Source organism: Corvus kubaryi, unplaced genomic scaffold, assembly GCF_017639235.1.
Source record: "Corvus kubaryi isolate FWS band 111438036 unplaced genomic scaffold, C.kubaryi_AGA036_p1.0 37398, whole genome shotgun sequence".
Lineage (NCBI taxonomy): Eukaryota > Metazoa > Chordata > Aves > Passeriformes > Corvidae > Corvus > Corvus kubaryi.
Window position 1 is genome coordinate 3,146,631 of NW_024581137.1, and position 13,373 is coordinate 3,160,003.

Here is a 13,373-nt window from a genome sequence, read left to right on the forward strand (position 1 = left end):
AGTGTAATGTGAAACTGCTTCATATCTTCAGAATGGATCTATGTCGCAATGACCACCACTGACCACTGCCCAGGCTAGCCCCTGTGGTGTGCGACAGGAGTGGGGAGCAGCTGGAGGCTCTTGGCTTTAAAGCTGCTCCTCAGGAGTTCAGCTCTGCCCAGGGGAGCTGAAGCTCCAGGCACAGTGGCTGTCAGCAGTCCGGTCGAGGGAGAGGATAAATAGTAGCAAGGAGGCTTGCCACAGGGGGTAATCCAAGTTTACGGGAGGCAACTCCCAGGAGACAAGCCCCAAACAGCTCCAGGGAACCTCTTATAAAGGGAGGTGTTACAATGGGGGTGGCTTAACTGGGGACCAATAGAAATCTCTAAGGGAGGGATATGGACGAGGATAGACATTTCCTTGGGCCAATAGCCTCAAGGGGAGGAGGGAAAGGGATCACATGCCCCAATGGGACATTGAGGTTTAGGGGATTTCCAAAGGGGGAGGTATCTAGAGGGATAGGGTCTCGGGGGATTGACGGGGACCATATTAGGGTAAACTGGGAGGTTTCAGGTGATGGACACTGAACCTTTGGGAACAACAGGAGGGGTTTGGGTGATTGATAGGGAAAGAGCTAGAACAAGGGGAGGAGAACAACCATGTAGGGAGCACCAGGGGAGCGGCTTGGGTCTGGGGCAAACTGACTGGGAATAGGAGTGGGGAAGGTAGGGATGAACCACTGGGGTACAGAAAACTTATATAAAAATACAATAAAGGTATCGCATCACCACAGATCTAACTCTCACACCTTTATGTGTTTGTCAGCATCTCATGACTACTGTTCTGACTCATGGCTAATGGATTATTATTTATTGTAATCCATTACAGTTACCAAAGAGTGCAGTGTGCAATAGTAAGATCTTCATCTATGCTTGGCTTTCAGAATTGAACTGCATTTTGATGGTATTGCTAATACTGAGTAATACGTTCCTAAGTTAATTCTCATTCCATAGAGATTCTTTAGGGAACCTTTTTTTTAATTAGGAAGGTACTGCCTTTTTCTCAACTTGTACTTGATCACTTTTGTCTTTTGTATGTTATAGGAGAGTTACTAGGATACCTGCATTTACACTATGTTTAAATGTTGGGGTTTTTGGTTGGTTGGGTTTTTTCCAGTAGTTGACTAATGGGGATTTGTAATCACACTACCTTGTGAGTTCTCTGGTTGCCCTTATGCTGATAAAAGTGTGGGTTTTACCTGGCTACAAATATGCTGGGTGTCAGCAGAATAAACTCTAATGTGGCTAGTTCTGGTTTAGTTAGGTCTTCAAATCTTTTCCTATCTCAGTTTGATTCAATTTTGTTGCTTCTTTGTATATTTCTTTGCATCGACTGGAAAGGAATACTGTTCCTTTCCTCAAAATTTTTCTTTTATGCTGTTAACAATGCACTCTCTTGATGTCTATTGGCTTGAATCATCTTGTTCTAGCCAAGCAAGCTAATTTTTATAGCACTTTGACTTTACTGAAAAGTTGTGGGTGGTATTTCTTCATATCTTTAGGTTATATGCAGAGCCTTATCTATTTTCATTCCATCCCATTCCCACTGCTTCTTCCTTAAAAATCCTACAGCCTCCTTCAAGTGTTTCAGAAATTATTTCAAGTCAAACTGGAAGACTTCGTGAAACTACGTGGAATTCTTGAACCATGGGGAACATGTATAATACTTGAAAAGAAGACAGTTGCAAAGAACTCTTTTCAATGTTTCAGGGTTTTTAACCTGTTAGAGACTTAGACATAACTTAGCTTCTCTCAGAAGCAGTTTTCACTCTTTAGTATCCAAATCAATTTATTCCTCTTCTGTAACTGCAGATTCACCCTCCTCTTTCCCTGCCAATACTGTTTTGATTAATGACATTCTAATACAATATTTTAAACCCCAACCTAGTCTTGTCTTTAAGGCTGGAGTCCTGGAACATGTGGCATACAGTAAGAGGCTGAGAAAATAGACATTGATAAATCTGGGAGGAGTTGTTGGCAATATTGTTGCTGTTTTCAGCGTGTCTGATAGGAGGCTGTGGCGAATAGAGGGCAGACTTCTTTGCAAGGGAAATATGCAACAGACAAAAGTTGTGTTGTAAGAGTAGAAATTCCAATTAGAAAAAAGAGTTTTCACAAGGAAAGTAAACACTGGTGCAGGTCATCCAGCAAGGTTGACCATCTGCAGTCTAGATTTCTGGAGATACTTAAAATGGAGATGAGCTGTGACCAGCCTTATCTTGGTTGACCCTCTTTAGTTAGGAGATTGGACCAGATGACATTCTGAGATCTCTGCCAACCTAAATTACTACATGACTCCAGTCACCACATTCACAGAAGTAATCAAATCGGACTTTTGTTCCTAGTTGCATTTTTTTGTTGTTAAATTTCATATTTCCCTGTGAAATTACTATAGCATTCATTATAATCCTAATATTTTCCTTTTTTTTACTCTAAACTGGATTATTCTTTGAAAATCTTTAGGTTTGCTGTCTATAGTATTTTGTTTTGCCAATCTTTACAAGATTTGTCATATTTACAGCATCTCAAAAAAAAATGTTTTCTCTGGTTTTAATCTTCAGAATTACTTGCATGCACTTACATTTATATTTTTTCATTTTTTTCTTTTTTCTTATCCTGAGTCATCTTTGCTGTTTGCTACTACCCAGATGATAATGGTATTTTCATATATTTTCACAACTTACACTGTTTTGTCTCTTCTGATCGGTAGTTATTTTTTCTGGGGTTTCAAAAAACTGCATTTCACCAGCAGAAAATTCCAGAATTCAGTGAACAGAATAGAAATGTATAAATACATGTGATTATGGTAAAATTATAAAGGTAAAATACCTACTCTAGGGACAGCTTTCCCAGACTGGAGATTTACAACGTGAAATAGGGTTTGTGGATAGGGATGTTTTTTACTTTCTTATAGCAGAATATTGAACTGTGACTTGGTATTTCTAAAGAGAAGACATGACTGTAATTCCAAAGCAAAAATGATTGCATAATTTTACTGTTTAACAGATAGCAGTCTTCAGTATTTTCTTAGAAAACTTAGATTGTTGGCACCTTCTCTCTTAACATCTTAGTTTTAGTGTTATGTTTTCCAGAAAACCCAAGCTTCATGCCCTTTCTGTGCAAGTGCTTCTACTGTCATAACACAAATAATTAAAAATGGAGATAATGCTACTTATACCTTCAAGGAACAGATTACATGAAGTACAAGGAGATTTGTAGTAGGACATAGATCTACTTTGTCCAGGTATTGGCTTAATAGTTCTGTTCCAATTCTATAATTAGGACTCTGAAAATCAATTTTTATTATTTTTAAATAATGGAATGTTAAGGGGTTGCAATGGACCTTCAAGATCATATAGTCCTGTAGTGGGTTCAGTTCGGAAACCGGGCAGAAACACCAATTAAATGTAGAGGTTTGGTTCAAAATATCCATTACTTACTTATTTCCTTCTGTGAGATAAGAATTAGGAGAAAGCAAAGCAGGGACAAAACTTAAAAGAATATAAAGAAGTTTATTAACAGACCTCAAAGAAAGAAAAAAGTCAGACTAAACCTTCAGAACACTTCTCCCCCCACCTTTCTCCCTTCTCCCACTGACAGTGTAAAAAGACAACCCTTGAGATTTTCAGTCAGTTTACCACCTCTATAATAATCTTTTCCAGTTCACTTAGGGAGAGGAGTCTCTCTTGCTCGTGCTATGGAGACATCTCCACAAGAAGCTCTCTCATGGCTTCAATGTCACAGCGAGACAGCCGCCCGGGTTGGTTCTCTGCTCAGACGTGAAAGTCCCTTCCCTTGACTTACAGCTTTCCCCACAACTGTTTTCAAGGATCCAATCTTGAGTTAATGGATCATTTTAAGGATGAGCTGTTCAGAGGCAAAGGTTCTCTTCACCTATCTCTGGGAGCATCTTCATCTCCAGGAACAGAGGTCTTCTCCCTCCATGGGAGAAAGGGTCCTCATAATTTTCATCTCTCTGTTCAAGCTTCTCGTCAAATTACAGCTACTTCAACATTTGCTTATTTCAGCACAGGTACTTTTGCTCACAATTACAGTCATTTGCTTGTTTCAGCACAGGTACTTTTGCTCACAATTGCAATTTGAACGCTCCAACCCCCCATGCTTCATGAAATTACAGCGGGTACTCTGATGTATCATAGTCCATCACCATAGCTTTACAACAGAATGTCAGCTTCTAGGCTTGAAGCATCTCCTCTTTCTCCTCCCTCAGGGTTTCAGTTCTTCCTTCCTCACTGACTTTGGTGTCTCTGTGGTGTTCTCTTCACTTGCCTCCACCTTCCCTCTTCCTCTGACTGAGGAGAGGATTGATCTCTGCAGGCTTCATCTGTTCTGGAGGAAACTTAACAGCACTAACAAAGGGTTAATGTCAGCCGGCCCCGCAGCTGGAATTCGCTTATCGCTCTTGGTCACATGATCTTTTCCGGGCAGCGGCCACACTGGAGGCGGGGGGAGCCGGGCCGCGCTGCCTGCACGGAGCAGGGCTGTGGGGCTGGCCCGCACTGAGGGGCTGCGGGTGGAACAGGGCCACACGGCTCCAGGATGGCTGTCTCTCGGCCTGGCCCGGGCCGAGCAGGGCCCGGCCCGGCCCCGTTGGGCTGCAGAGGCCCCCCAGTTACCTGTCCAAAAGCTGGAAGCAAGAGAGCTTTCCCGGGTTTTGTTCGTTCTTAAATGTGGATCACAGAGGCGTGTCAAGCTTCTTAAGTGGCTTTAAAAAGTTGCCAATATTCAAACTAGCCAGCTGATTGGTTCTGTCAAGTCTAGAGGAAGCTGTAAGCACCTCTTTGCAAAGAATCACTTCCGTGGCTGATGAAGATCTCTAACAAAAAACCCAAACTATACTAAACCATGAGAAGTCCCAACCCCCATGTAATGCATATTGAAATAATGGCATGCTTAAAAGTGCCTGGAGTGACAGTTGTTCTAAGTATTTAAATGGTTGACATTTGTTACAGTTCTGAGAAAAAAACCCATATAGAACTAAAAATAGGATAAAATGGTAAATGGGGGAGATTTGTGTAAGAGGCTATATAGCAAGGTATATATACACCTTTAAGTGGAAAATCAAGTATGTGAATCTTTACATGCTTTTAAAAAGAATCTTAGTAAAAAAACCAAAGATAAAATATCTGTTAACATAGCAAATCCTTATTACTGGAATAATGTGGCTATCTTAAAATTTTGAATCTAAGGTCATAGGACACTACTTAAATAATGAGCATTAAGTTAAAGCTACTCTTGGAATTATTTTTGTGATCTCTTTTACTGATTTAATTGTCCAAGTCCTCTCAGATTTGTTGCCTCATTCTGAACTGTTTTCTCATGCATGCCTTGAGAATATGTGATATTACTACTAGATACGTTGTATTCACTAGAAGGTGAAGCTGTGATATTACTGCTGTATCCCCGTGAGTTGTGCTGAATGTGGCAGAGTAGAAAATGCGAGTGGAATATTATCTTGTATTTTTCATGCTTTTGTAGTGATAACTTTTCATTGTTGTGTATGACCTAAATTGAATAATGGATCTGAACTGTGACTTGGTATCTCTAAAGAATGTATTTCAGAAACAAAAATGGTTGCATAATTTAACCATCTTAACATCTCATTCTTTAACATTATGGTGGTATTTTAACATTATAACAATGCATCGAAAAGTTAGACTAATGTAAACTTTTCTGCTATCTGTAGGATTCACTAGCTGAAGTTGAAGAGAAGTACAAGAAAGCTATGGTTTCAAATGCTCAACTAGACAATGAGAAAAACAACTTGGTTTACCAAGTGGATACTTTAAAGGATGTTATTGAGGAGAAAGAAGAACAGATAGCAGAGTTCTATAGGGAGACTGAAGAGAAGTCAAAGGTATTTTTTTTTCTAATTATAAACTACAGAAATCTGGACTACTTAGTAAGAACAGCTGTAAACATTCAGAGTAGCTTTACTTGTTAGTATTGGGCTTAAGTCTTTATGGCATCTTTTCTCTCTACAGTTTATTAAATAAAATCTTCTGTGTAGTAAGTATTCTGGACAACTTATCTAGACCACTTCAGTGATACAGTGATTTTTTTTAACTGCTTGGTAGGTATAATTTCTCAAATCCTTGCAGTAATCTCTTACATAACTCAAAATAAATATAAATAATGGATTTATTTAATACAGGAATTGGAAAGACAGAAACACACCTGCAGTGTTCTGCAGCATAAGCTGGATGAATTTAAAGAGGGCCTTCGACAGAGGGATGAATTGATAGAGGTATGTTCATATGAGTGTATGATAGAACCTGTGCAAATAAATATCGTGTAAGATTTGAATGAGAATCATACAGAAAATAGGATTAAACATAATCTTGCATTTTTAAGAAAGAATTTATCTTCTTAGTGGGTAGAATTTAAGCTACTGATCCTCCTAAATTTATGAGAATGTCTCTGCAAGGTTTTCAAATGTATTACACCTTGTAAAACCTTTAATTCTTGTGAGAATTGTGGTTCTCTCATGAATGTTCCTTATATATTTCTTTGCTGTGAGGGCAGAAGTAATATTTGTGTGGCCAAAAATGTTTTTCCATAGCTAGAAGTTCTGATGTGTGGATAATACCAAATGTTATTCTTTCTTTTCCCAGAAGTTTCCATTTCAGTTATTTCAGATTTTTATATCAACCACTGAAGTTTGCCGTAGTGAATATTTGTTTGCCTACCAGTCAAGCATAATACACAGCAATAGTGGTCAGCATGTTATTGGGTCGAAACCATGTTGCTGGGTGTGCAGTATGTTCTTTTCCCCTCTCACCCTGTTCTTTTTCCCCTTTTCCCTTTTATTCTGGAAACAAACCCACGCACCCTGAAATCCCAGAGTTATTATCAGTCTTAATTTTAAAATGGTCCACAAAGAAATATATATATACGTACATATAAATATATCTTGTCAACAGTATGTGGGTGTCCATTTCCCAATGATTTTAGTTGGAAGTTGTAGTTCAATTATTACATAATTTTCCCACTGTCTCTTCATTTCAGTAAAAATTGATGATCATTAAGTGTATAAGCCGAAGTTTCCACTGTCATTTTCAAAACCTGTGTAATAGTCATTGATCCTTTATTTCTTCACTATACTCTTGTGCTCTCTAGGGGGTAGTACTGTAACTCCAAAAGGTTTCTGAAAAGTCCCAGTTCTGTTTTGGAAGTATTATGCTTCATGAACTGGAGTTGGTATGACTTACTAGCAGAAGAAAAGGATTAAGATTACCCTAAGTATCAGCATTTTGAGTCAGATAAATGCTGACAAGCAAAAAACCTTTAAAAATTCTGTTGTAGCTCTGTTGCTTGCTCTAAGTTATGTTTGACTTCGCTGAGAATTAAAGAACAACTTCGCATGTTCTTTTTTGGGGTTTTGGTAGGGTTTAAGTATATGAACCAAGAATATAGAGCAGATGTGTCTGGAGCGTTTGCTTTGGTAGAATGTAGCATGTGTCAAATATTCACAAATATATCCAGTTCCTTTGAAGGTTTGACCTGTATTTATCACTTATTTGTGTCGTTTCCTCATCTATTAACACTAACAGGAAATCTAGCTGAAGCCATGTAGCTTTTTGCAGAAAGACATTGTCTTCATTCCCAGATGTAAAATCAAGTTCACTCATTAAGAGGGAAAAAATTGTCTCTAGCCCGCAAAATTCTTATGTCATCTTCATAGCTAAGACTTTAATTATGTTTGCAGGGCAAGCAGCAAAATGCAGGGACAGTCAGCTAAAAAAATAGGAATATACTTGATAGGTATTCATATAATATCAGAGAGCACTCAGCAGTTGTCTTTCACTTCCTGGATGTTTGATTCAAACTCCCTTCTTTATACTTTCAAGATCATTTTATTTTGTAAAACATTCATAAAACCAGTTGTTAATATTAGTATTCACTTCCAAAGGGGACTTGAAGGTATCTGGAAATTACAGCAGAGTAATTGTTCCTATCCACAGACTGCAGTGGGAACAGTCACTGAGGGAGCTGGGGTTGTTTGGCCTGGAGAAAAGGAGACTCAGAGGTGACCTTATCACTCTCTACAACTTCCTGAAGGGTGGTGGGGGTAGGTCTCTTTCTCCAGGCAGCAACGGACAGAGCGAGAGGACACAGTCTTAAGCTGTGCCAAGGGAAATACAGGTTGGATATTAGGAAAAAGTTTTTCACGGAAAGAGTGGTTAAATACTGGAATTGTCTGCCTGGGGGGGTGGTGGAGTCACCATCCCTGGATGTGTTTAAAAAAAGATTGGACGTGGCACTTGGTGCCATGGTTTAGCTGAGGTTAGGGCATCGGTTGGACTCGATCTTGAAGGTCTCTTCCAACCTAGTGATTCTGTGATTCTGTAAAGAAAAGTAACTCTAGCTGCATTAAGTTTTCCCGACAATATTCATTGAATAGAATCAAATACCATTCTCTTGCATGAATTAATGAGAAGTATATTACGTTAAACTGCACACTGTTTCTGTAACTTCATGCTCATAACCTCTTTGGTTGACTTTTATTACTTAGTTTCCTTTATCTATTTTAATGTTTGAGATTTTTTTTTCCATTTCCTTACTTCTCTTTCCTCTTTTATTCTTCCCTCATCCTATTTACCACAGGAGAATCAACGTATGCAGGAGAATATAGACTCCATAACCAAAGAAGTGTTTGATCTCCAGGAGACAATTAATTGGAAAGATAAAAAAATAGGGGTATGAATCAAATGTGGGAGGAAAGTATTTTTTAAATTTAGAAGTAGATGGATGCCCTCTACACCCCAAGGGATGCTGTGTACTCCAAAGAAATTAAGGCCACACCCACCTTAAATGCATAAAATGTTTTGCAGTCTTTCTCTTCAGAAAACAAGCCACACTTTACTTGCATAATGATAAGTAGTACTAATTAAATCTGTAACATGAACTGTTACACGTACAATTTTACAATTTTTTTACAAAATTTTTAATGGCATGCCTAGTGGTAAAAAATAGGATCTTTAATTGACTTCTGTGACTAACTTGCTCATTCCCGTATTATGCTTCTGATCCTTGCAGGATTGGTTAGCTTAGATGTAACACTGAACCAAGCTGGTTTTGTGATATGACACACGAAATACTTTGGGAATTGAGAGTTGTAATTGAAACAATGGTTGTAGGTGACCTTTTGAGGAGCATCTGTAGGGCTCCTATATAGGAAGAAAGGTGGTACAGGAAGAACTGTGCTGATACTATGCAGCTAATGTAGGTCAGGCAGGGTTTTTCAGCTTCGCTTCTGGGCAGTGTAGAAGTCATAGAGCTGAGTCAGACTGACCCTCAGTGATCACTACATGGCTCTGAACTTGCAGATGTTCTGGGACACAAGTACATTGCCGGGTGGCAATAGGGAGTTAATTGGAAAGTCTTCAAAAAGGAATTGTCTGCCTCTTAACAGCTCAAGGGGTCATTTTTCTCTACCTGAATTTTACACCATATTTCAATATATGCAGATTTCTTTGAAAATTGTTTTATTTGCTGGAGTTCAAGTCACTTTGAAAAGTTGCCTTTTAACTGATGGTGCCCAGTTCAAAAGCTATGCTGTCTTAAATTTTTTTCATGTTTCAGTCTTTCTCTTCCATCATAAAAAAATGTCAACATTCTAAAGTTTTCTGAATATTCTTCTGAAAGCTTTTTATCTTTAATTTACCCTATTCTTTCCATACTTATTTCTCACATTTGTATACTGGACTGTCTCAATTTCTGCAATATTTTTGTGCTCTTTCAAATACATTGCCAGAGTTAGTACAAGCATATCCCATATTCAAATATAGCCAGAATGACAAGAAAGATAGATATATTTTCCTTTAGCCAAAATTGCCCTGCCAGTTTGTGTTCTTATGAACACCATAGCTGGTTATTTTTCTAGTTAGGTTTTTTTTTTAACTCTCAGAATTGAAGTCTCTTAGATATGAAAGTATAAAAATGCTGTTCTTTCTTATATCTATAAAAATTTACATACTTTTCCTAGCTCATAGTTTTTGAGCCTTTCTCCCTCCTGCTGAGCAGCTTTGCTAATTTTTACCTATTCTAGCTTTAGAAGTCTCTGAGAAGCTTCACAGTGTAGCTTATAACTGGAATTGCAACCTAATTTTACAATGTATACAAGACTTTTTAGCTGTTTTAGAGAAAGAAAGGGAGGCAAACAGAACAAAAATAGCACAAGTTTGTTTTACACCTGCCTTCTTATGTTGTCCTGTTTCTACAGTGATTGAAATTTGTGGTTATATTTGATCTTAAATTAGATCAGTTTGAGGACACTGAGTTATAGCTTTGGGTAATACTCCTGAAATATACAGTTATTTTACTGTTTAGTGGCTCCAAATTTTCAATTAGTAATGGCAACTCTGAGTTAGGACCCCAGACGTCTCTTGCATTCTGGCATATGATCAGATTTTGCTCATACCAGTATGGTAAAACATCCCTGCAGAACTTTATTGTCCTGATTCCTGTTCCCTGCCCCGATAGAAGAATTGCAGAGGTAAATTTTGTGCAAAATCCATGTCATATTAAATTAAACCCTGAGCATACAAACAATTAGGATTTTTAGTGGTTTTGAATAATGTTTACTTAGATCTACATAGGTAGAAATACATAGTTGTATCAGTTTCACTTCCCTTCCCATCAGAATTTTCTGATTTCCAACACTTGTGTATTAGGGGGTGAGAACAGAAAATACGTTTGGGGAAGGTCAGCATCGTCACAGGACACTGTCGAGTACACACAATCTGTGTGTGATTCTGGGCCACTGTGTCCATTCTCTCAAGTGGTGAGCTTACTTCCCCTTCCCCTACCACTATTCTTCAAAAATTAAAAAGATGTATGTGTCTTTTAAGTAGAGCACAAAATGATGTAATGATTAAGGTTCTTCATGCCATATATAATGTAGTTAGAGATCTAGTGTGTGCTAGGAAATAAAAGGACATCTTACGAATTTTTAAATTAAGATGTCAGCTAATGTTTTCACACGTTGATTTGCCTTTATTTTAAATGTTACATTTACATACTAATACATCAAATTGTCAAAGTTTTCTGTTGAAACTGAGTAATGCTTTAAAACATTGCTCTAGTACACAGATTCTAGATGATTATTAAAATCCAGCATACTGCAGTTATGTGGGGCAAGTACAGTACAAATGTATACACTTCCATTTCTTTCTTGGTATCAATCCATTCCTACACATTCATGCACAACATAAGGTTTAGTTGGATCATTTTCTTGGCAAAAATGTGTGCATACTTTTGCAGTTGTTGTATGGTGAGGATTATTTGTAATCCATGCAATATCGAATGCTGCCCAGTCAAGTGAAAGTGTCCGACTAACTGTCAGGTAACACCGCTCCAGCATAGGTAGGCAAACCTATTTACATCCATATTTCACTTCTAGCTGCCATACTTTTTTTGTGCTAAAATAGTGCTACCAGTGTTTGCTGCCTTTTTTTTCCCTCTAAAACTGACTGCTTTGGGTTTAGTAAATGGTGTTGTAACCCTTAAGCAACTAGTAAAATACACTAGTATTTGTGAGTGGATACATTCAAGGTCTTCGATGATGTATGATTTCTACTTCTGTACCTTATAAAAGGCAGAGAAATTAGTTCAATAGATGTGATGTTTTAGGATCTTTGCCATTTGAATTTTAGCAATTTTATTTCTTGCTGCAGAGTGCCTCTATGAAGAAGAATCACTTATTCTTTTGGTACTCAATTTAGTTTATCAATATTTACCAAAAAATAGAATTCACTAAATAAAAAATCTACTAAGAATTTTGAAAAAAGTGTTATGACGAATGCAGCATGAAATTAGATATGCAACTTGGGGAAGGCAGTTATCAGAGATGTATGTTACTACATATTTAAAAAGCACTTTTAATTTCTTTACTTTTATTGAGCTCTTTGTATTTACTTGTAGAAAATCTTTCTGCTGTCATATGCTTTTTCTCTGTGCCATTCTTTTTCTTGCTATCTGCCTGAGCCCAGGCCCTAGAAAGACAGAAAGATTACTTTGACTGCATTAAGAATGAGCGAGATGAGCTCAGAGAGGAGTTGGCTGACCTGAAGGAAACAATGAAGAGAGGACAGGTATGTTGGTAGTAGTTACTTTACAGTAACAGAAATCCAGGAATGGGGCATGAAATCAAGGTCAGTAAAAAAGAGGAAGAATGGTTACTATTCTTTTGCAATCTGAAAACCTGACCTTAGAGTAGGATAAATGGTCCATATCATTGTAACGGTTTCAATGAACTTGAAAAGCTCTTAAAAAACTTTTCTGTTCATTTATATTTTAGCACTTCTGTTGTATGACTAGTTTATTTTTCTTTTGCATTTTTAGAAACACGGATTAGTTATAATTCCGGATGGCACACCAAATGGTGATGTAAACCATGAATCGGTGGTTGGTACAATAACAGTTGTATCACAGGAAGCTGCTCAGGTCTTGGAATCTGCAGGAGAAGGACCACTAGGTAAAAATATCCTAGCATACTTTATAGAGTTTTTGAGGTCTTTGTTGCCTCTCGTTCACAGTGGGTGTGATTTACAGATGCAGATGCAAGCACCTGTGATTCTTCTGGAATATATGCTTATACAATTTTCAGGATTGATTTTAATTTTTTGTTTGTTCTGAGTAAAAAGACAGATGTATCTTTTGAGTAAGAAAAAATATGTGCTTAGATGTTTGAAACGGATTAGTTCTCTTGGTCCAGTTCCTGTTCTAAAACTGTCAGAAAACATCTTGCTTAAAAGTGTCATCTTTTGGACTAGTATGTTTTCCATTGTGTTTCATGAAAATAATTCTTTAGAAGTATGCATAAGCATTGAAAGAACAGCAAGTGCAGTCTTCCATCACATTCATTAGAAAAATAAACATTCACATTTAAAAACACTGAAAAAGTGACAGGGACAACAGAGACACTAAGTGGGGGTTTCAGGGTTAGGTTACTTTAACTTGCTTTTATCCTTAGGTTGAGCAAGTTGTTGTATGCAAGGTCAATCCACTGTAAAACTCTGTTAACATGTAGAAAAACATCTGTATATACTTGAATTATACTTCTACATAATATATAATAGTTGCATATTTTTGTATTGACAGAAATTAGACTTGATATGTATTTCTGCTGTGGCTCCCTCACAGGGAAATACAAATGTCATTATGCTTCATTTCTGTCAAAGTTACAATTTGTAAGGGAGCTGCTCAAGTCTTAGCACAGTGTTGCTTGATAGACTGTTTTGTAGCCATTACTGATCTTCCGACTAAGTAGAGATATTGCTGCATTCCTGTGGGTCCTTTTCCAGGTACTTT

The 13,373-nt window shown here is 37.6% G+C and overlaps 1 protein-coding gene across 14 annotated transcripts in view; it reads left to right on the forward strand.

The window, feature by feature from the left end:
* Positions 1-13,373, forward strand: part of LRRFIP2 (LRR binding FLII interacting protein 2) — a 62,672-nt gene that overhangs the window by 43,100 nt on the left and 6,199 nt on the right. For 6 of the 14 annotated variants that reach the window (XM_042044557.1, XM_042044552.1, XM_042044555.1 and 3 more), the window contains 5 exons: positions 5,746-5,916; positions 6,214-6,306; positions 8,667-8,759; positions 12,053-12,154; positions 12,405-12,537. In XM_042044557.1, the coding sequence (XP_041900491.1) occupies positions 5,746-5,916; positions 6,214-6,306; positions 8,667-8,759; positions 12,053-12,154; positions 12,405-12,537 (592 nt within the window). The remainder of the gene's footprint in view (positions 1-5,745; positions 5,917-6,213; positions 6,307-8,666; positions 8,760-12,052; positions 12,155-12,404; positions 12,538-13,373) is intronic. The other 8 variants (XM_042044556.1, XM_042044558.1, XM_042044563.1 and 5 more) reach the window with 2 other exon arrangements.